The sequence below is a fragment of the Natrix helvetica genome (assembly GCF_964273705.1).
Source record: "Natrix helvetica genome assembly, chromosome: 10".
NCBI lineage: Eukaryota > Metazoa > Chordata > Lepidosauria > Squamata > Natricidae > Natrix > Natrix helvetica.
In genome coordinates, this window is record NC_138561.1 from 19010200 (window position 1) to 19033101 (window position 22902).

General features: G+C 42.4%; 1 protein-coding gene across 4 annotated transcripts in view; it reads right to left on the minus strand.

The window, feature by feature from the left end:
• Positions 1 to 22902, minus strand: part of RPGRIP1L (RPGRIP1 like) — a 59456-nt gene that overhangs the window by 22905 nt on the left and 13649 nt on the right. For 3 of the 4 annotated variants that reach the window (XM_081963599.1, XM_081963598.1, XM_081963596.1), the window contains exons 8-21: positions 22630 to 22776; positions 21176 to 21249; positions 17865 to 18004; positions 15508 to 15614; positions 14486 to 14536; positions 12689 to 12868; positions 11520 to 11637; positions 10043 to 10495; positions 7646 to 7782; positions 6290 to 6653; positions 5367 to 5560; positions 3802 to 3885; positions 2660 to 2740; positions 527 to 677 (exon numbers count right to left, since the gene is read on the minus strand). In XM_081963599.1, coding sequence (XP_081819725.1) covers positions 527 to 677; positions 2660 to 2740; positions 3802 to 3885; positions 5367 to 5560; positions 6290 to 6653; positions 7646 to 7782; positions 10043 to 10495; positions 11520 to 11637; positions 12689 to 12868; positions 14486 to 14536; positions 15508 to 15614; positions 17865 to 18004; positions 21176 to 21249; positions 22630 to 22776 — 2281 coding nt within the window. Of the gene's footprint in view, positions 1 to 526; positions 678 to 2659; positions 2741 to 3801; positions 3886 to 5366; positions 5561 to 6289; positions 6654 to 7641; positions 7783 to 10042; positions 10496 to 11519; positions 11638 to 12688; positions 12869 to 14485; positions 14537 to 15507; positions 15615 to 17864; positions 18005 to 21175; positions 21250 to 22629; positions 22777 to 22902 lie in introns of all 4 variants that reach the window. The other variant, XM_081963597.1, reaches the window with a different exon arrangement.

Below are 22902 nucleotides of genomic sequence, written 5' to 3' on the forward strand. Positions count from 1 at the left end.
GACACAACCATGGCTTAGATGACTGAGAATCTTCACAGGCAGTTATCTAAAACACTTATACAGGTAGTTCTCGACTTACAACAGTTTGTTTAGTGACCGAAGTTACAGGGCCTTATGACCGTTTTTCACACTACGACTCGTGGTCAAAATTCAGACGCTTGGCAACTGACTCACATTTATGGCGGTTGCGGCCTCCCGGAGGTCACGCGATTCACCTTTTGCGACCTTGTGACAAGCCAAGTCAACGGGGAAGGCAAATACACTTGATCACCAACAACCGTGCGACTAACTCTACAACCGCCGCGTGATTCACTTAGCGGCTGTGGCCAGAGAAGTCGCCACATGGGGCCAAAATCACTGTCACACTTCACAACAGAAATGTTGGGCACAATTTTGGTCGTAAATCGAGGATCTACCTGTACAGGGCCAAAGCAATGCACTAAGGTACAGAAAAAAAAAAGTGCGGCATTTTCAGGTCGAAACGAAAACAACCCACAGGTGCGGAATTGTTCTGCCAGATCTCTACCTTCTGTGTCCACTTCCTCGATTTCGGTTTCATCTTCTGAAGTCACTGAACTCTGGTCCGCCAGCTGACCTTCAGAGAGCTGAGACAGGTCCTCTGGTTCCGGTTGAATCTGGGTTGCAGGTTTGATGTCAGCAACTGTTTCTTGTAGAGCCTTTCTCGTAGGATCAAAAGAATGAATACATATATATATATATATATCAAATATACAAATTCATTGATGGAACCAAGTTTTTTGACAAATTAGAATTTAGAGCCGGTTTTACAAACGAAAAAGGATCAGTGTTAATCGGCAGTGGAACAATGTGGCTTTTATGGGGCTGTATTTTCAGGATGCTTAACTTGACCAATGAGATGTTCATACCTTCTATAAAATGAATTTAAAATCAAGGTAGGGGGAATGACATTCTTAAAAGTATCCATTTAAAATCAACTGCCTTGATTTGAAATTCATTTTACAGAAGTTAGGTAAAGGTAAAGGTTCCCCTTGCATATATGTGCTAGTCGTTCCCGACTCTAGGGGACAATACTCATCTCCGTTTCAAAGCCGAAAAGCCAGGGCTGTCCGAAGACATCTATGTGGTCATGTGACTAAACGCTGAAGGCGCACAGAACGCTTTTCCCTTCCCACCAAAGGTGGTTCCTATTTTTCTACTTGCGTTTTTAACGTGCTTTCGAACTGTTAGGTTGGCAGAAGCTGGGACAAGTCACGGGAGCTCACTCTGTTATACAGCACTAGGGATTCGAACTGCCGACCTTTCTAATTGACAAGCTCAGCATCTTAGCCACTGAGCCACCGCATCCCCATTTACATTATTTTTGAGGTGCAGGAGGCGGCGAGCATGGTCACCTCATGGCTGCTGCTGTGTTGCAATATTTTCAAAGGAGGGCTTATTTTAGCTCATGTGCTCAAAAGCCTGATTGGGCTTATTACCCAGGGAGGTCTTATTTTCGGGGAAACAGGGTGCCATGTTCAATAAACCCACATAGGTAAATCTATCTTAGACCTCTGCTCGTCATTCGATCATGTATGACAGAGGTGGGGAACGATGGCCTTTTTATGCCTTGTGGACTTCAACTCCCAGAATTCCTGAGCGTTGTAGTCCACAAGTCATAAAAAAAACCATCGTTCCCCACCCTGATATATGACATATTATGTCTTGTAGCGCTTTATAAAACCATTTCTTCAAACATTCAATTTGTAATGTGTAAATTACTCCTTTTCCTGTTGAATTGCTAACCATGCTGGAACTATTGGTTAAATAGATTTTTGCAGGTGAGTGATTTAGTCATAAATAGAAACGATCAAATCTCTTTAACTTTTGTTGGGGGGGGGGGGGTAATCTTCTAGTAAAATAAACGACATCATTTCACACACACCCCCAATACAGCCTTGCCTTATTTTGCTCAATTTCCTGAGATTTACCCAAAGCGCTTAGAACAGTATTCCCCAAACCTTGGCAATTTTAAGATAGGTAGATTTCAACTCCCAGAATCCTCCCAACCAGCCATATGTTGAATCTTGGAATTGCCAAAATTTGGGAAACATTGAGTAGAATCTCAGAGTCACCATGATATCGATGGAATTAAGATTCAGAAAAGACTGGGGAAGATGTCCTTTTTCAAAATGAGAATTCTTCCTCTCGCTGAGTTGAACTCCTACTAACTTTCTGAACAATCTTCTTGAAACGACATCAAATGTTTTTCCTCTTACCTTTTTACAAGATTTTTTTTAGATTTTCTTCAGTGATTCACAGTATTACCAACAATCTCCCATCCCCCAATAACCAGGTCTGTTCTCATTTAGTTAGCCGGGCTGAAGTCTATCATTTTTAGAATTAAGTAAAGGCTTTTTATCTCTTGCCACTAGCCCACCGCAGAGAACGAAAACACCACATGAAGCAAGGCACTCAGAATTATTTTTCTATACCCAAAGAAGAAAACGAAGAGTTTCTTACAATCTTATCAGCAACAGACAAGTCTGGTGCTAAGACCAAATCAAAACCATAAAAAAAAAAAAATCCAGATTACTGAATCAGTCACGGGTCCCATCAACTTATACTTTTGATGCAACATATCTAATGGAAATATAATGTACTCTGTTTCAAGACTTGATTAAATGGAATTGCTTCATACCTGTGGTCGATTTAAAAGTGCAGGCTTTTCATCTTTGGCGCTTTGCAAAATCGTTTTATCTTCTTTTTCAGGAATGGGACTCTATGTTAGAATTAAAGCACAGGAAAAGTGTCTTAGACATTTAGACATAAGGCATTAACAGAGGGATAGAATCAAGATCACGTGAAGTGTTAGTAGTATTTTATAAGGCCTTGGTAAGGCCACACTTGGAATACTGCATTCAGTTTTGGTCGCCACGATGTAAAAAAGATGTGGAGACTCTAGAAAGAGTGCAGAGAAGAGCAGCAAAGATGATTAGGGGACTGGAGACTAAAACATATGAAGAACGGTTGCAGAAACTGGGTATGTCTAGTTAATGAAAAGAAGGACTAGGGGAGACATGATAGCAGTGTTCCAATATCTCAGGGGCTGCAACAAAGAAGAGGGAGTCAAGCTATTCTCCAAGGCACCTGAGGGTAGAACAAGAAGCAATGGGTGGAAACTAATCAAGGAGAGAAGCAACTTAGAACTGAGGAGAAATTTCCTGACAGTTAGAACAATTAATCAGTGGAACAACTTGCCTCCAGAAGATGTGAATGCCCCAACACTGGAAGTTTTTAAGAAGATGTTGGATATCCATTTGTCTGAAGTAGTGTAGGGTTTCCTGCCTAGGCAGGGGGTTGGACTAGAAGACCTCCAAGGTCCCTTCCAACTCTGTTATTCCATTTTCTATTTGTAAACTGGCCTGAAAGATTTTGCCAAAGGATGCTAATTAAAGAAAGCAATATCCTTTGGACTACCACCTCTCCGACTACTGGGTCCATGGTAAGGTGATAGCATGAGGCCCCCATCGCTTCTATCCATAATACCAAAACTAAATTTTTAAGAGGGGAAAAAATGAATTTCCTGTTATTTTTTTTTTTAAAAAAACCAACGTTGCTTGGCAGAGAGTTGGAATGGAATTGAGCTTCTGTGGGGTGGTTTGTTCCAGAACTTTAACTCCCCTCTCACCAACTTCTGGTTCCTTAACAACGATACAAGAAAACAAAAATCCTTACTGGGGTAAAATAAATTGCACGAAGACAAATGGCTGCCTTGTAGATTTACACAGCCAGGAGAAGCGATCTCAAACAAAGGCAAGCAATGGAACGGTTCATACTCACTGAATTTGGCAAGGGGTCCATGCCTACAAAAGAGACTTTCTTGTCCACTGCGCCTGAGCGCTGTCTTGGCTTCGGCTGCGGCCTCTAAAAACGGAAAGCAAAAACATCTCGCATCAAAGTACAGTCCCCAAAACCAGAAGAACTTGATTTGCCTGACTCCTCGTGGGGAATCATCTTACAGCTTAGAAAAGAAATCAAGGTTATCTCCAAATTTGGGAACGCTGCCGTCAGGGAGATAATGGGATACTCCCGATTTAAAAGAGAGAGCAAGGAATAAGTGAATGTGTCAATGCCTAAAGTGTTTCCATGACTACTGTCAACTTGAGAAGGGGGGGGGGGGGGGATGCCATGCATACTTTTGGCCAGAGTAAAAGTCTCATATTTCTGTACTGGGATGTGAATGCGCATGTCCAGAACCCTGCCATAACGTCCTGTTGGTGAATGTGATTGATGACCTCAGCCAGAGGGGCACAGGGGTAAAGTTCAGACGCCATTAAGTGGGATTTAGTTTCGGCTACACAAAAGTCCGTGCCAAGATTTTAGTCCTAATAAACCTTGTCTCGGGGCTCGTAAATTAATTAGGGCAACTCTTGGAAACTTCACAGAATGAGGGACAAGGAAGTCTTTGTACAATCTAGAAGATTAGGTCTTCTAGATTGTACAATTAGGTCTTCTAGATTGTACAATTAGGTCCTCTCTGTGCATTGTGTGGTCTCTAGAACAGTGGTTCTCAGCCTGCGGTTCGTGGAGATGAGATGACATCGTGTATCCCATCTCCATTCAATCCCCGTCTCCATTAAATCTTGAGCTAAGTCTTGATGGTCCATGAACATGATCTGTGGCCACCGGTTGTGGCCCACCGGCAGCCAGCAGAGCTGGCAGCAGAGTCAGACAGTGAGGAGGTTGGGGAGGAACATGGACCACTCCTGGGGTCTGAGGGAAGCTCAGATGAGGGCTCTGCGTCGGAGGCAGAGAGGGAGCTAGACATCAGTGAGGCAGAGGAACAGCTGGAGCCTGTTCCCAGCGTGCGCATGCACAGAGCTGCCAGACAAGAACAACTAAGAAAGCAGGGTCGACTTGGGAGTAAAGCCACACCTTGGAGGTGATTGGCCTCCTCCCAGAGGAAACAAAAGATGAACGAACGGGGAATGCGCTTTTGCAGGAAACAATTCCTTCATTCGGTCTGGAAAGTTCTGTTTGGGATTATAAGAGACTCTGTGCCAAGTTTTGCTCTGCCCTGTGTTTGGAAACTAGTTATCTGGCAGCGCTCTAAACGAGATAAGGTACGTGTAGATAAACATTCCTTGGAAAAATTGTTTGCTAAAGCAATGCTGACTGTGAATAAAAGGAATTCACAGTTGTGTAAATAAAAGAGGTTTTGTCGGGACCAAGACTTTGCGTCTTGCTTTCTAAGAAAGCCTGGATCAGAACATCACCAAAGATATTTCAAGGAGGTGAAGCAAAGGTAGATAACCACTGGTCTAGAAGACCATCGGTCACATTTATATCAAGAGGTCATCTTGTTAAGAGAATACAGCTCTGGATAATGAGGAAAGGCTGAATACCATGACTGATGAGAAAGATGGAGGTAGAGGTGGACCTTCTCCTTGGCCCTTCACAGGTTTCTCGTTCTGGATGTAATCCGTGAGGTTGGCAGCTACAATGGAACTGGCCGGCGGAAGGTAAGTCAATTTCCATTTCAGTTCAATGTTCACTGTCCCAGCGGGACAACCTTCAGAATTGGTTAATTCAAAGGTCCCTGAAAAATCAAAGGCAAACATGAGTTCATTGCAATTGTCTTCCTAGTGTTTGGGTACCAGAAACTGACAAAACAGATTCCACAATGATGCTTGGAATCAATCAAAATGACTAATCTTTCATCTTGGAAAGACTTTTTGTGCCATAAAACATAGACTATTTTAAAACAAGACAAGCTTATGAGAGGGTCTTGGTGCTGTGTGCGTGAGCTTACTTGTTTCCTTGCAGACATTTTCATTTACCCAACTAGGTAATATCATTAGACTAGCACTGATGATGGTGCTCTCTGAGCTGGGTAGTTTTCTTGCAAACATTTCATTACTTAACTAGGTAACATCATCAGTGCTAGTCTAATGATGGACCACAAGTCCTCCTTCTCCTCCTCCTCCTTCTCCTCCTCCTCTTCTCTGCAAACCCCACTCCCTTCTAGCACTGATGACGTTATCTAGTTGGGTAATGAAACATCTGCAAGAAAACCACCCAGCTCAAAGGGCACCAAGAACTCCATAGTCCTCCTCCTCCTCCTCTCTGCAAGCCCCCATTCCTTTCTAGCACTGATGATGTTACCTAGTTGGATAATGAAATGTGTGCATGAAAACCACCCAGCTCCGAGAGCACCAAGGACCCCTCATTTCAACCCCGAGCTTCAAATATTCTCCTTTATTAGGACAAATTTAAGAACAAACCACACCACTCATAATCTAGTTGAGCAAAAGGGCAGGAAGTTTACCTGAAACGGATTTACCGTGGGCCAATGAAATTAAAGGGACGTTTGCTTTTCCGATGTAAACCCCATCTTCTGTTTCCCCGTCATCAAAGACGTAGATATTCAAAAATTCCGATTTCAGGTAACGGTCGAGATCCGCACTCATTGGCACCGGGAAGCCTGCGTGATCCTCAAACCGAGGGTGGTTGCTGCTGGGGATGATGGCGGTGTCGTGATCGGCAAAGTCGAAGAACTTGTAGACGGCGTAAGGACTTGGCTGGAGATTGGTCTTTCGGCCCGGCAAATCGTTACAACTTTTGACGGTAATGTGGAGCTCATTTAAGTTCCCATCAATTGAAGGGTTGGCTTGGAGAGGATTGAGCGCTGGCTATTTTCACAAGAGGGAAGAGAGAGAGAGAGAGAGAGAGAGAGAGAGAGAGAGAGAGATGAATCAATGCTTAAACAATGCAGTCAAAAGACAAACAGAGGCAGATGCAAGCATTTCATATTGACTCCTCAGTACCTACATTACAATAACACAGTTAAAATCAGCCTCAAATATAAGATCTAGCAAGAGCTTTAATTAATTAAGCCTATTAATTTAAGAATCATTTGAACTGTGTTATTGTAATGTAGGAACAGATGAGTCAAAATAAAATGCTTGCATCTGCCTCTGTTCTTCTTTTGACTGTATTGTTTGAATCAATGTTTGGTTTTTTTACTTTTATTTTTAAACTGCAAAGCTGAACATCTAACCAGTAGCCTAAATGGCATTACTATCTGGCATAGCTTGTAATAATCAGAAAAACCATCCCAGTGCAAAAGGGTAGGGTGTATAAAAACTAAAAATTCTTAGACAACCATAAATGTTCTTAAAGATCCATCTCATCCTGGGCATCATTTTTTTTTGAACTATTACCATCTGGCAGACGGTACAGGATAATAAAAACAAGGACAAATAGGCTGAAAAACAGCTTCTATCCCAGGGCAGTAACTATACTGAATTCTACTGTATAGTGCAATATTAATGCAATATCGGGAGTTTTTCATTCAATTGTATAGAATGTGAAGGATGTGTGCTTTTATTTTATTTTTTTATGTATAATGTACACTGAAGGTGGCTTTTAATTTCGTTGTGTACGAGGTGCAATGACAATAAAGTAAACTAACTACAGTAATTCTTTGTGCAGCTGGAAGGGGGACCCACACATAAGGATTGCCACCAATGATATAACGGGACCTGAAAAAAACAGTGAATTGTGAAATCAAAACAAAGCAACATGCTTTGGTGATTCCGGCATCAATAGGTACAGGAAGACAAGCGAATCTGAGGCATCCACAATAATACAATATTTTAAAAAAAACAACCTCAAAACTTGCCTGATCCTTTAGATTTGCTGTGATATAGCCCAGGGCTTTTGCACGTTCCTTGTACAGCCTCATTGCTTGATCCATGGGGACTCTTAACCGGACCCAATATTCCACAGTGCCGTAATTCTGGATGTCTCTGCCAACGCCTGTGAGTCAAAGTTCAGGCACGTTTGCAAGGTCAAAAACGTCAGCCTCAAAGATCACTGGCGTTATTTGCAATCATTGCGAAGACAACATGGAATCCAGATTTATTGAGGTTTCACTATTTCAATGGAGCCTTTCTCTCTAAGGACAAGATGGTCAGTTGCTAAACATGGGTATTGTGGCCCGCCAGCAGAGCTGGCCACAGATTCAGACAGTGAGGAGGTTGGGGAGGAACCTGGGCCAGTCCTGGAGTCTGGGGAAGGCTCTGATGAGGGGTCTGTGTCAGAGGCAGAGAGGGGGCCAGGGCCGTAGGCCAGTTATCAGCTGTCTTCAGAGTCAGACATCAGTGAGGCAGACGAACAGCTGGAGCCCGTTCCCAGTGTGCGCATGCGCAGAGTTGCCAGAGGAAGGGAACAGCTAAAGAGCAGGGGTCGACTTGGGAGTAAGGTGGACGATGAATGGCCCCTCCAAGAGGAAATAAAAGAGGAGCGAAAGGGGAGTGGAGTTTGCAGGAGGCAATTAGTTCACTTAATTGGTTCGTGACTCTCCAAGACTCCTTGCCAAGTTTTGCAGATATCGGCCTGGCAGCTGCCCAAGCCAATTAAGGTCTGTGACTGTAAATCCTCCCTCTAAAGACGTGAATGAGCAGAATTCACCGTCAATTAATTAAAGGGTTTTTTGTTGGGATAAGGAGTTTGCTTCATGCTCTGGTGAAGCATAGGTCAGAACAACAGGGATGGGATTTGGTTTTCGTGAGATGGAAATAATTGCAGGCCGGAGTTAAGATAGGTTGCCCTGCTATCTAGGCCAGGCCAGAGGTTTCCAATTTGGGCCACTTTAAGACTTCTGAACTTCAATTCCCAGAGTCAGTTTTCACCTGAACTGTGCCAATATGATCTATCCAATAAAACTATTCTTTGAGGAATCTATCTGCCTCGGAGTTTTGTTTGCTATGGGTGTATTACTTGGAACCCTGACAGGGCGTTGAAGTCCACAAATCTTAAAGTTGCCAATTTGGAGAGCCCTGGCCTAGGCTATGGACAATCTTACGTTAACAAATGTAATTCACTTCTCAATGGTTCTGACACATTACAGGAAAGCAGGCAGACCGATAAAGATGACCGACGTTTGACTTTTGTCATTAGCCTTCTAGCCATTTAGTAGGACGAATAAATAATTCTTGATGAATTCAAATTCATGCTTTCTGTTAGAGGGTATTTTAAAGCTTTGTAATAGTGTTATTTCAATCTAAAAGGATCCTGGGCCTTAAATAGACCATAATTATTCAAACTAGAATGGCAATGTCCTATTGCCAGGGCGTTCTTGAAACAAGACCTGGATTGTACACAAAATAATCCAATATAAATAGGGAGGCATTCATAATTAACAAATAACTATTACCCTTTTACTCCAACTTCTTCTGGTTTGTTGTGCGCTAACCTCCCTCTTAATGATAACAGCACGGGATTGATTTAGCTACCTAATATGTGTCAACAATAACACCGATTTTCCCTAGTTATATCAAAAGAGGGGCTGTTTTTTCCCCCCATGTGAACACAAGCTGGTAAACACGGATTTATAAACGCATGATCAGTTAAGTGACACTAATTCATGGATTAGCTTCACTGAAATTCGCATAACTTAATCATGAGTACAAGTGAACAGGACTGCAATATTGCGTCTTCCTCTTCTAACTTAAAAAATCAGTCATTCGCCAAAAATCACCCGATGTATTTTAGCCTGCCTCAATTTAACATCCCCTAACTGTGTTGGACAGAAAACCCCAGAAATTACCCCAAGTACCATAATTTTTTAAAAAATTAACCCAATGCATTTGGGTGTCAAACTCAAGGCCCGGGGCCTGATCCGGCCCACGGGATACTTAGATCTGGCCCGCAGAGCCATCCTGGAAACAGAGAAGGACCAGTGCGCGGTGCTTCTGCCAGCAAAAACAGGCTCCTGAGTACCGCTTTCACTTTCAGAGGGTTGCAGGAGGTCGTGGCAGCCGAAAACGGAGCTGGGGAGTCTGTTTTCGCTGGCAGAGCGCTCACTGACAGGAGTGACATCGAGCTGGCCATGCCCATCCTGGCCACACCCACCTCGCCTCCATCCCCCCAGGGTCAAACACATTCCTGGCTCAATATAATCGAGTTTGACACCCCTGATTTAGGTAATCATAGAGGCTGGTTGCTAAATATACCATTTTTGTTTTTAAACAGTTTACCAAAGCGATCCAAAAATGCAGCTTCAATGCCAACCTACCAATCAAGATGGCGGAACCACAGACTCTGCCGTTTTTTTCCAGGATTTCATGGAACCTTAGCCGGCAGGCAGCCGCCGTTTCGAAGTCTATGCCGTGAGCGAGATGGATTTCGAGGGCAGTGGCGCTTCTCTGCAGATGCTGCAAAAAGTCATCGTCCACCCGCACGAGATACTGAGAAGTGAAATTATAGGCCGGGCTGAGTCCTTGAACGACCGGCGTGGTCTGCAGTTCGAAATCGTAAAAGGCGTAAGTACAGAAGGTGACGGGCTCTTGGTCCCCAAAAGATTGGGTTGCTTCCGGGGAAAACACAACCCGGCTGATGTGGATCTCAAAGAGGTTCTCGCCTCTTTCCAAATGAGCCGTTTCGTCAAAGTCATCCGCCGGTTCATCGGCTATCATTTCGGGTCGAAACTTGTACTGTTTGGTCCCGTAAGCGATATCCTTCAGCTGGGCTGTTTAAGGTAAAGAACAGGATGTGAATTAATTGGGGCTGAGAGTTACATTTTCCTTTGCTGCTTTCCTCAGAAATGGACAATTCTAAGCTTATAAATATTATGTTGAGATTCTGGAAAGAGTCCAGAGAAGAGCAACAAAGAGGATTAGGGGATTGGAGGCTAAAACATGTGAAGAACGGTTGCAGGAACTGGGTATGTATAGTTTGATGAAAAGAAGGACTACGGGAGACATGATAGCAGTGTTCCAATATCTCAGGGGTTGCCACAAAGAAGAGGGAGTCAGGCTATTCTCCAAAGCACCTGAGGGTAGAACAAGAAGCAATGGGTGGAAACTAATCAAGGAGAGAAGCAATTTAGAACTGAGGGGAAATTTCCTGACAGTTAGAACAATTAATCAGTGGAACAGAAGTTGCCTCCAGAAGTTGTGAATGCCCCAACACTGGAAGTCTTTAAAAAGATGTTGGATAGCCATTTGTCTGAAACGGTATAGGGTTTCCTGCCTAGGCAGGGGGTTGGACTAGAAGACCTCCAAGGTCCCTTCCAACTCTCTTTTTCCATATTCTTAAAATACTTTATTCTATGTAGTCCTCAGCTTACGACAACTGAGCCCAAATTTTCCACTGCTAAGAGAAGCAATTCTTAAATGAATTGGGCCTCATTTTACAACCATTTTTGCCATTGTTGTCAAACAAACCACTGCAGATGCAGAGTAAATCGTGGAGTTGTTAAGCAGATCTGGCTTCCCCCATTGACCTTGCTTGAAAAATGGACATAACTCACTTTTTCAGTGCCGTTCAAAAGGACACCAAATGAATGGTTGTAAGTCAAGGATTACCTGTATTTCTTTCCACAAGTCTTGGTTTACACCAAAGGCATTCTCATGTTTTTTCCCAAGGAAACACAATCAAATGTGTGGTCAAGAGCTAATCCCGACAGCCGATTTCCTCATCTCCTTATTTATCCCCCCACCCCACCCCCATGGTAATTTTCTGCTGTAAAATCTGAATTCTGGCCGATATACCTTCTAATTTTCTAATACGGGCAGCTCTAACGTCAAGAAGGTGGACGTAGTGTTCCAGCTTTAACTCGTAATCTTGCTGCGAAGCCTCCATTTTTTGCGTCACGGATTCAACTTCGGCCTGGTGAGGCAAGGAAGAACAGAACGTGAGGCCACGCTTTGCGCCAAGCAGAGTTCGCCCACGAATGTCCTTTCCCCAAGAATGTCCTTTATCCCAATACTGTTCTGACCGAGGCTTCCCGAGAGCATGGAGCAAACTCCTGGTCCCGACAAAAACCTATTTTATTAATTGACGGTGAATTCTGCTCATTCACATCCAGCAAAGTCTTTCAAGGGAGGATTTATAGTCACAGACCTTATCTGGCTTGGAGAGCTGCCAGGTCAATATCTGCAAAACTTGGCAAGGAGTCTCAGAGAGTCACGAACCAATTAAGCAAACTAATTGTCTCCTGCAAACTCCACTCCCCTTTTGCTCCTCTTTTATTTCCTCTGGGAGGGGCCATTCATCGTCCACCTGTGGCCTTACTCCCAAGTTGACCCCTGTTCTTTAGCTGTTCCCTTTGTCTGGCAACTTTGCTCATGCGCACACTGGGAACAGGCTCCAGCTGTTCGTCTGCCGCACTGATGTCTGACTATTTTCAGTGAGGTATTATTATTTTTGAGGTGCAGGAGGTGGCAAGCAAGGTCACCTCACAGCTTCTGCTATGTTGCAGTATTTTCAGGGAGGGCTTATTTTAGCCCATGCACTCAAAAGCCCAACTGGGCTTATTATCCGGGGAGATCTTATTTTCAGGGAAACAGAGTACGTAATCTTAAAATTAAGCCATTTATCCCCAAACCTAACTTTTAAGATCCTTTATTTGCTGGGCTTCAGGAGACCCAAACATTTAATTTAATTAGTATTTTTTTTGTGGGGGTTGGGGGCTAGAAACCACTTGCTAAAAAAACCAAGGAGGAGTGACGCATGCTGGCATTAGACTATTAAAACGAAAAGTTTATTTGAAGAGTGAAGTCTAGTAGAGTTCAACTCATTAAGATTTGGTTAGTTACCACATAAAATATTGGATTCATTAATCTTCATCGTGAGATTTAAAAAAAAAACACGAAACAGTGAGCCAAGCACAATGACGGAGATATTTCACGTTCAACGGGAGTGAGAGAAAATTAAGTACCTGATAGTCTTTGTTAATTTTATGCTGCACAATTAACATATTGCGGGTCTTTTCAAGTTCTTGAACAGTTTCTGCATGAAGTGCCTGAAGATCACGCAGGGAAAGCTCAACGTCCTTTTGGCTGTCATCTTCTACTTTCTCCAAAAACCCAAGGTCTCCGCTTGCTTGCTGCCTATGAACCTAGGTTGTGAAAGTTGACAGCTTCATAATTAGTTTTTTTTTATAATTTAAAAAAAAAACACCCTTTCATTTTAATTGTAATAAATGGACCTCTCTCTTTTCGGCATTAAAATAAATCTGTGTTGAAAAGACCAAGCTTTTTTTCTTTCTCAGTGCTCAGCGGGATAAAAAAAATGGAACTCAGAACTAATTAGCAATCTGCTTTGAGCCAAATCCTATACACATCTTTATTCAGAAATAAGTTTCAAACGAGTTCAAAGGAATCCAAGAGTCATTTCAATGAGAGCTGGTATGATATCTGCAGATAAAAACTGAGGCTGCAAATTTCCTGCATATCTAAAGCAACAGAATTTACCTCTAGTTAGCATTGCAAACTGAATTGCAAATCTCCCAGTCACGGGAATTAATGGTTCTGTCAATTTATAAACTCCATTCTGTCGAGTTTCGATATCGGCGTGGGCATGAACTCAGATGCACGCAAAAGGTCCTGTCTAGCATGGCGTTTCCCTACGTCAGACGGAAGATCAATGCATAATCTGTGGTGCGCTGGAGAATGGGCAGACTCTGCCCACTCCCTGGAGCTGGGACTTTCTCCAGATGTGCTGGCCTAAAATTCCCGTAATTCTCACGGGCGGGGCTGGCTGAAAATTATGGAAATTGCGATCGGACACATCTGGAAGATGTCAGGTGGGGTGGGGCTATACCAGGTTTATTACCCTTTCCAAGGTGTTGCAAATGACTTTGTTGTTGCATCTGATGTTAAACAGAGGTCTGAAATAATGAGAAAAGGACCCCATGCTTGTAGAATGCTACATTTAAGGTGGGTGCATCCAAGATGATTCAGACATGTGCCTTCCTTCCTTCCTTCCTTCCTTCCTTCCTTCCTTCCTTCCTTCCTTCCTTTCTCTCTCTCTCTCTCTCTCTCTCCCCCTTCCCTCTCCATCCATCCATCCATCCCTTTATAAATGAAGCTTTCTTAGATATATAAATGGAAGCCACAGGCCTGAATCATTTTGGATGGACCCACCTTAATTTATGTACAGTATATTTATATTAATATCAAACAAGAAAATAATGGTTGGAAACCAATGAACGAAAGAAGCAACCTGGAATTAAGGAGAAACTTCCTAACAGTGAGGGACAATTAACCAGTGGAACGGCTTGCCTTCAGAAGTTTAAGGTACTCCATCACTGGAGGTTTTTAAGAAGAGACTAGACAGTCACTTGTCTGGAATGGTATAGGGTCTTGAGCAGGGGGCTGGACTAGAAGACCTCCAAGGTCCCTTCCAATGCTGATTCTATTCTATTCTATTCTATTCTATTCTATTCTATTCTATTCTATTCTATTCTATTCTAGTCTAGTCTAGTCTAGTCTAGTCTAGTCTAGTCTTCATTTCTATTTCTATATCCCATCCTGTCCCGTCCCACTACCTTTCTGTCTTTTTGGAGGAAAGAGATGCAGTGGACACATTCGAGCAAAGAAACATGAGCCCGCAAAGGGTTGGCACAAAGTATGAGAAGACGTCATCTCAAAACCCAGATGTATGCAGGCTCACATTGGGCGAGAAGAGAAAAAGCTTGAGGGGGGGAGGGGCTGTGAGCACTTGAGCTACTTACCTTGAGGAGCGTGAGAGCCTCACTGAGGTCGGCCACATCGACATCATTCTCCTGAAACAGAGAAATAATTAACAAAAAGGTTCTCTTCAAGAAATGAATAATGGAGGGAAGACTCTCTCTTGCGTTTACACCAAACATGACATTCTAGCTGGACAGCATAAATAAATGAACACTGTCGTATCCTCCGTTATTCGGTTCGGGGCTTTTAAGAAAGAAGCATTTGCATAAAATATAGAAAGCTTCTCCCCCCATCTCCCATACCTTTATTTCTACTTGGAAACCACTTCTGGACTTTGTGCTTGAGGTGGCAGAAATCCGAAACTCTGATTTTGGGTTTTACCAATTAGATAAGATTTGATGATATAGAAATGGCTAATTTCCATGATTATGAAAAAGTAAAAAATTGAGTGTAGATGTTAATGCCTTATTTTATTACACCAAAGGATTCAGAAGTCAATGCCTTTTTTTATTTTTTCCCTTGCTTTACCCCCACTATCCACTTCCCTTTTTCCTTCCTCAGTTTCCCTAATATTTACTTTTGTATTCTCTTTGTATGTTAGACTAGCTAATAAACCGGCGTTGCCTGGGAATTTATTTATCCCAAACCTCCTTCCATGAACGTCGCCACAATTTCTAATGTTGGATTTTGCCCCTTACCAGAGGGAGTCCTGTGGGGCACTGTGAAGCCTTTATCATGCCAACTCCACAGCGCTGTACAGTAGAAGTCATTTTAAGGCAGTACAGTAGAAGCCATTTGAAGGCACAACAGGCTGTATCTTACCCAAAAAAAAAACCTGCCCAAGGGGGATTAGGGGTGTCTTACCCCCACAGTATTTGTCTCCAGAGGGTAAGTAATCTGTGTACCAAGTTTGGTTGAAATTGCTCGAGGCGTTCCAGAATTATGCTGGAACGCACACACACAGAGCCATTTATATATATAAAAATATTTATTTATTTTTTAATTAAAAAAGCTCTATTTCTCTTAAATCATTCTCTAAAACGAGGAGGAAAAAAAAATTCACCTTGGTGAAAAAATGCAGGCGGGCCTTCAACTGGTCCAGTTGTTGCTTCTGTTCGAGGCAGCGCATTCGCAGCTCCTGATTCTCCTGGGCCAGCTTTTCAGTTTGATCTCAAAAAAAAAAGGGGGGGGGGGAGAAGAAAAGTCATTTTTTTTATACCCGGCAGAATGTTAGAACTGCAGTGATTCACTTAACAACCGTGGCAAGAAAAAGTCGTAAAATGGGGCAACGCTTGGTTAACAGAAACCTCACTTAGCAACTGAAAGCCTCCACTGCGGTCTTAAGTCGGAAACCATCTATATTTGCCTATAAAACGCTTCCAGGGGAGGAATGTAACTTCTGGAGGGTGGGATTGCAGTTTAATTTAAAACAAGATTTTAAAAAAAAAACCGATCAGAGGGTCTTAGCCTTGTAAAAGGACAGGCTCTTAAGAAAACAAAGATTAAGATAATCTACCGATAAAACAAACAGCCTGTCAAAAACTGTTTGCGCTAATATCATCATCTGTTATCAATACAATGAGGGGTGACGACCTCTGCATTCCACGTTGCAAAGAACGGGAAGACAAAGGCTCTTAAGTCTGCAATTAATTTTTTCAGCCTTAAAACAGCATTGAAATGTTCCAGCCCGAAAGGATAATAAAACCTGAAACTCATCGGCAAAAGCTGAAGGGAGAGAAGGGAGAAGGGAGGGGAGTCGGGAAGCAGGCAAGGGATCAAAACAGCTCTTCCTGTCCAAACAAATTTGCAAAGGATCAGAAGGGTCCTTCCCGTAAACGGTGAATGAAATCGAGAGCGAACGAAACAAGAAAGTTTGCTCCATTCACTGAAGAAGGCAATCGACTCCAGAGCCAATTGGTTTCCTTTGCGGTGATTAAGAATCATCAACAATTCGAAGTAAAGCTGGGGGGGGGGGGGGTTGTCCCCTTTTAGAAGAGGATGGGGGAGGGGAAGCATTTGCAAAGAGAAAGCCATCAAACTCAACGTTTCTATTTGTTAGTCCTGCTACAATTCAATCCAGATTTACATCTTCGCTGCCGTTTTGCGAAATCTAAGCTACATGAAAAATATATATCTTTATTCCCCCCCCCCCCTCTCTCTCTGGGTGTGTGGGTGTACAAGTTTTGATTTTTGTATGGTATGAGGGACAATTGTGCCTTTTCTCATTGGAAAATATTGGACTGTGCAGAGATGGATAGAAAATAAAAGATAAAGGAGATACAGAGTACTTATTCAACATGGAATAGCTTTCATCAATGGTTAGAATGGAATAGAATAGTATTTAGAATAGAATATAAATAAATAGAATAGAATAGAATATAAATAAATAGAATAGAATAGTATTTAGAATAGAACAGAATAGTATTTAGAATAGAATAGAATTAAATAGAATAGAATAGGAATAGAATAGGATTCTTTATTGACCAAGTGTGATTGGACACACAAGGAATTTGTCTTTGGTGCAGATGCTCTCAGTATGTGTATGTATATATATATATATATATATATATATATATATATATATATATATATATATATATATATATATATATATATATACATACATACATACATACATACATACATACATACATACATACATACATATATATATATATGTATGTATGTATTTATGTTACAACCCCTGGTATGACTAAATATGGGAGGAAGGTCACTACTCCCTCTTTCTGTCCTTGGCTTATCACAAAGACCATGCAGGCAGAAAACCACATTTTTATTTTTACTGTTGCCTTTTTATATTTGTGTTGTAATTGTACTGATACTCCCTTTATTTATTTATCAGTACAATTACAACACAAATATATATATATATATATATATATATATATATATATATATATATATATATATATATATATATATATGAAAGAAGATGTAGATTATATATATAGAAGATAGAAAAAGAAGAGGAGGAGGAGGAAGAGGAGGAGGAGGAGGAGGAGAAGGAGGAGGAGGAGGAGGAGGAGGAGGAGGAGGAGGAGGAGGAGGAGGAGGAGGAGGAGGGGGAGGAGGAGGAGGAAGAAGAAGAAGAAGAAGATGCTTCTGATACTGTCTATTCAGGGTACCTGAGACCGGTAAGAATCAAGGGGTAAACCAAGGACTTTGAACCAGAAGACTCACAATTTGGATTCCTGTTACTAGTTAAAATGATTTAGTAGCAAAAAGACAGGAAGGGTGGCCCCTCTTTTGCCCTGAGCTAGTCAGAAAAAAAAAACAAAATAAAATTGGACAGCAGACCAAGCTGGCCTGGTGCACAGCACCTTTGTTCTGTTCCTGGATCTTCTCCACCACTTAAAACTCAAAATGACATCGGCACATTTAGGGCGCACAGGTATATACCTCGTTCCATTCTGATTCTGTCCAGGATATTGTTTTTTTCGGCTAAATCTGCTTTTAAAGCCGCCTCGAGCTGAGCGATCTGCCGTTTCAGCTGCTGCTCCTTCAGCTTCCACTGCTGGTCGTGGGTCACCCCGAAGGCACTGAGAAATTGAATACGACCAAGAAAAAAAAAAAAAGGTGGGGGGAATGAAAACCCAAGGCACGGGCATAGGTAAACATACTTTGCTCTCTTATGCATATGGAGGGCCTCCGTGAAATGGTCCCCAATCCCCAAAAAGATGGAAGCTGGAAGCCAGGGCAGAGAAAGGACCTTGATCGTCAGGACAAGCCAAGAAAGGAGAACATTTGTGGCTCAGGGTTGAAACGAGAGGCCCTCCAGGCTCTCTGAACTTGGCTCTTTTCTTGCAAACTAGGTAACATTATCAGGGCACTGATGTTTGGATAATGAAAGGTAGGGCGAGAAAACGACCAGGTTCAGACAGCACCAAGGGTCCCTCAGCAGGAAAAGGGACGGGAGATTGAGGTGCCTTTCGCAGGCTGCAACGATGGGTCACACACAAAAAGTTTTGTGGGATGAACAACAGAGTTGGCCTAGATTTATACACACATATACACATATATATAGACACATGCATATATACATAGATAAGTAGGTAGGTAGGAAGATGAGGAAGATGAGGTAAATAGGTAGACAGGTAAACTGACAGACAGACAGACAGATAGATTCACATATGAGAGATAGATACAGTAGGTGATAGATAGATAGATAGATAGATAGATAGATAGATAGATAGATAGATAGATACAGTAGATAGATACAGTAGATAGATAGATACGATAGATAGATAGATAGATAGATAGATGATGATAGATAGATAGATAGATAGATAGATAGATAGATAGATAGATAGATAGATAGATATGGATGGAGAGAGAATGATAGATGTATAGATTAGAGAGAGAGATACAGAGAAAGAGATGTAAGTAGGTAAGTAAATATATGGATGGAGAGAGAAAATGGATTTATAGATATTAAAGATAGATGATAGATAGATAGATAGATAGATAGATAGATAGATAGATAGATAGATAGATAGATAGATAGATAGATAGATAGATGATAGATAGACTAGATCGATGGATGGATGGATGGGTAGGTAAGTAGGTAGATATAGACAGACAGAGACAGACAGACAGACAGACACACACACACACACACACATACATACAGGTAGTCCTCAACTTACAACAGTTCATTGAGTGACCATTCACAGTTACGATGACTGTGCCATAGTTGGATGGATGGACAGAGAGATAGATAAGATGGATGGAAGGACAGACAAACAGATAGATAGACAGATAGATAAAATTGAGGAAGGGAGCAAGGGTGTGGGTGGGGGAGACAGACAGACTGATATACACATATACATATTCTCTTTCTCTCTCCGCCCCCCCCCCCCCCCCCCTGCAACTAGAGGCTTCTTCTGGTGCCGTGTCTTGCTTCACAATCAGGTGTTTCCTCATTAAGCCCCTGCAAATTGACTGTAATTGCTTCAATTTTCTGTTCGGCACCAGAAAATGAATTCAGCGCCTGATCTCATTTCATGTTCCGTAGGTTTAGCTCCCTAATTTTTTATTTATGTGATATTAAGCACCGCTGACAGAATTTGCACAGACTATTACCTCGAAGCAACTTTTATAGAAATATCAAGTGCAGCCACGGTGCCAGCCCAAGGCGTTTCTGGCACCCGAAAAGTCAAAACGACGTTCCGCTTGGCTCGGTACTGGAGTCGGCATTTTTCAGGAAATTGAGATGTTGCTGGGTAAAAGCTGGAGGGAAGAAAGGGGCATTCAACCTCCCCCACTCCCCTTCCACTGGCTGCCTGAAATGGATGGTTCATCCTCGGAGCGTGGAAGGACTACATTATCTGTACAACAGGGCAGAGATTCTGGGAGGGAGGGAGGTGGGGGAGTAAAGTATTTATTGCTCCAGGTTCCCCCAGAAGAAGAACACTTCCGAAAAACTGTTTTTTTTCAAGACTGTAAGGATCACTTAGAATACTGCATCCAGTTTTGATCGTCACGATATAAGAGAGATCTTGAGAAAAGAATGCAGAGAAGAGTAGCAAAGATGATTAGGGGATGGGAGGTTAAAAGATAACGAAGAACGGTTGCAGGAATTGGGTAGGTCTGGTCTAGTGAGATACAGCATTTTTCACTTAATCCTCCAGGGAAAGATTGAAAGCAAAAGAGGTCCAGGCAGAAGAAGAACATCGTGGCTTCAAAATCGAAGGGACCGGTTTGGACAAAACTCAACAGTGCTTTTTCGTGCGGCTGTTGATAAAAATAGGATCGCCAACATGATTGCCAACGTCCAATGACGGATATGGCACAAGAAGAAGTCTAGTGAAAAGAAGGACTAGGGGAGACATGATAGCAGTATCCCAATATCTCAGGGACTGCCACAAAGAAGAGGGAGTCAAGCTTGACTATACCACTTTATAAGGCCTTGGTAAGGCCACGCTTGGAATAATGAATTCAGTTTTGGTTGCCACGATGTAAAAAAGATGTGGAGACTCTAGAAAGAGTGCAGAGAAGAGCAGCAAAGATGATTAGGGAATTGGAGGCTAAAACATGAAGAACGGTTGCAGGAACTGGGTATGTCTAGTTTAATGAAAAGAAGGACTAGGGGAGACATGATTGCAGTGTTCCAATATCTCAGGGGCTGCCACAAAGAAGAGGGAGTTAAGCTATTCTCCAAAGCACCTGAGGGTAGAACAAGAAGCAATGGGTGGAAACTAATCCCGCTGCAAAGCTTTGCCCCATCCCTGTAATCTCCCCACTTATGTTCCTTTCTTTCCAGAGGCAAGAAAGAAAAGGACAGAAGGGAACAGAACTAAAACACAAAAGGAAAAGGAAAAAAGAAGGAGAGATTGATGAGACTGCCGGCTGGGCAAGTGGCCTCCAGATCAGGGTTCAATCTTGTAAAAGTTAAAAGACCGATGTAGTGGAGAACATGGTCAGCAGTTCCTAAGGACCATAACCGGACCCAAAGGAAGTTCTCCCACTCAGGAGCAGCTTAGTCACCCTAGAAGGCTCCCCGAATAATATTAATGAGAAAGCGGAGACGGACAAGATTCTTGAAATCGCTTTTCTAAGGCATTAGCAACTTCACCCGCTCCCGCCAATCCAGGTCATTGAGTTCAAGATTACATATCAATATTTCCGAGTTGGATTATTTTCGCCGAGAACGTTTAAAAAATAATAATAATCAGAGTTTAAAAGAAATTACTCCATTCGTTATAGTTTACCTGTGATATAATTTATCATAGTTTTCCTTTAAAAGGTCCCTCTCTTTTTCCAAATCATTAATTCTGTCTTGCAGCTGGAATGAAAAAGAATGTTAGCGGGGGGGGGGGGGAATTCATCGCGTAAGGTGACAAAAGCAACAATTACTAATGTCCAATAGGTTTCCTGGCTAGGTATCTGTGTCACTTGCTTTCTTTTGCCAAAGAGGGACTGATGGTCCCTTATTATCACCTTAGCTGCTCTGATGTCACCAAAGGACAAGGCAGATTACAATGGTCCCTCCGTCAAAAATACCGTATTTTATAGAGTATAAGATGCACCTTTCCCCCCACCCACCCCCAAAAAATAGAGGGTTAAAATCTGAGTGCGTCTTATACATTGAATGCAGCATTTTTGGCCTCCTGAAACCCAACCCCCCCCCATCCCGTTTTTCACAAAAATGGACACGCAGAGGGTTTGGGAGGCCTGCAGAGTATTCCTGAGGGCCGGGGAGGGCGAAACCCTTTTTTTAAAATTTACCTCTTCAAAATCTTGGTGCATCTTATACTCCGGTGCATCTTATAGTCCGAAAAATACAGTATTAACAAGAATGCTTCACTGACGAACGTGTTAGTTCTCTGGGATGAGATGAACGTATCGTCAGGTTTGATTTTTATTTATTTATTCTATCCAGCCTTTAATATATTTTATACACAACGCAAGGCATCCAATATGCCGAATACTCCCTCCTTCTCCTATTTTTCCCACAACAACCACCCTGTGAGATGAATCGAGATGAGAGAGTGATTGGCCCAAAGCCACCCAGCTGATTTTTATGGCTAAGGTGGAACTAGAACTCACTGTCTCCTGGTGATTGGCCAAAGTCTTCTAGGCGGCTTTCATGCCTAAGGTGGGACTAGAATTCACTTTCTTCCAATGATTGGCTCCAAGTTCCTTAGCCAGTTTTCATTCCTAAAGTGACACTAGAACTCACAGTCTCTCAATGATTGGCCCAAAGTCTTCCAGCCAGCTTTCATGCCTAAGGCAGGGCTAGAACTCACCATCTCCTGGTGATTAGGTCAAAGTTACCCAGCCAGCTTTTCATTCCTAAAACAAGACTAGAACTCATAGCCTCTTCGTGATTGGCCTTTATATCGCTCGGATTCATATGAATCCTATTGCGGCACAATAATAGTAGGAACTCTGGGTGGGAACCATTGACATAGCAAGGAAAATATGCAGTGTGAACGAGTTATAAGAATTATCGGAGGGTAAATACCGTACGTCTGCCAACACGGATCTGGCAGATTCCCGCTAGCGATAAGCTACACAAAACCAGATGGTTCAAATTATCAAGATCGCTGCTAACTGATTGATCCCTTCCACGAAACATTTTTGGTTCTGCTCCGCTTGAGAACGTTGGGAAAAACTCTTTTAAATACCACCCGCAAAAAAAGAGAAAGATTTGCCTCTTCACCTCTTCCAACCGTTGTCTCGAAAATTTGGTGGCCTGTAATTCTCTCTCTAGGTGGAGGCCCTTGGAACGTTCTTCTTTGAGTTGCAAGTTCAGTTCTTCTCCCTTGGCTATTAGGGCATCGTGGCTCGTTTTAAGATTTTTTTGCTTCTGCAAGAGTGAAGAGGGGAAGGAAGATAAAAGAAAGGGGGGGAAATGTTAGTGCTAGGTAAGTCTTATTTAGGCTACATAGTTTTGCTCAAGCGAGTCCCTTGGATGGCAAGGTGATCAAACTGG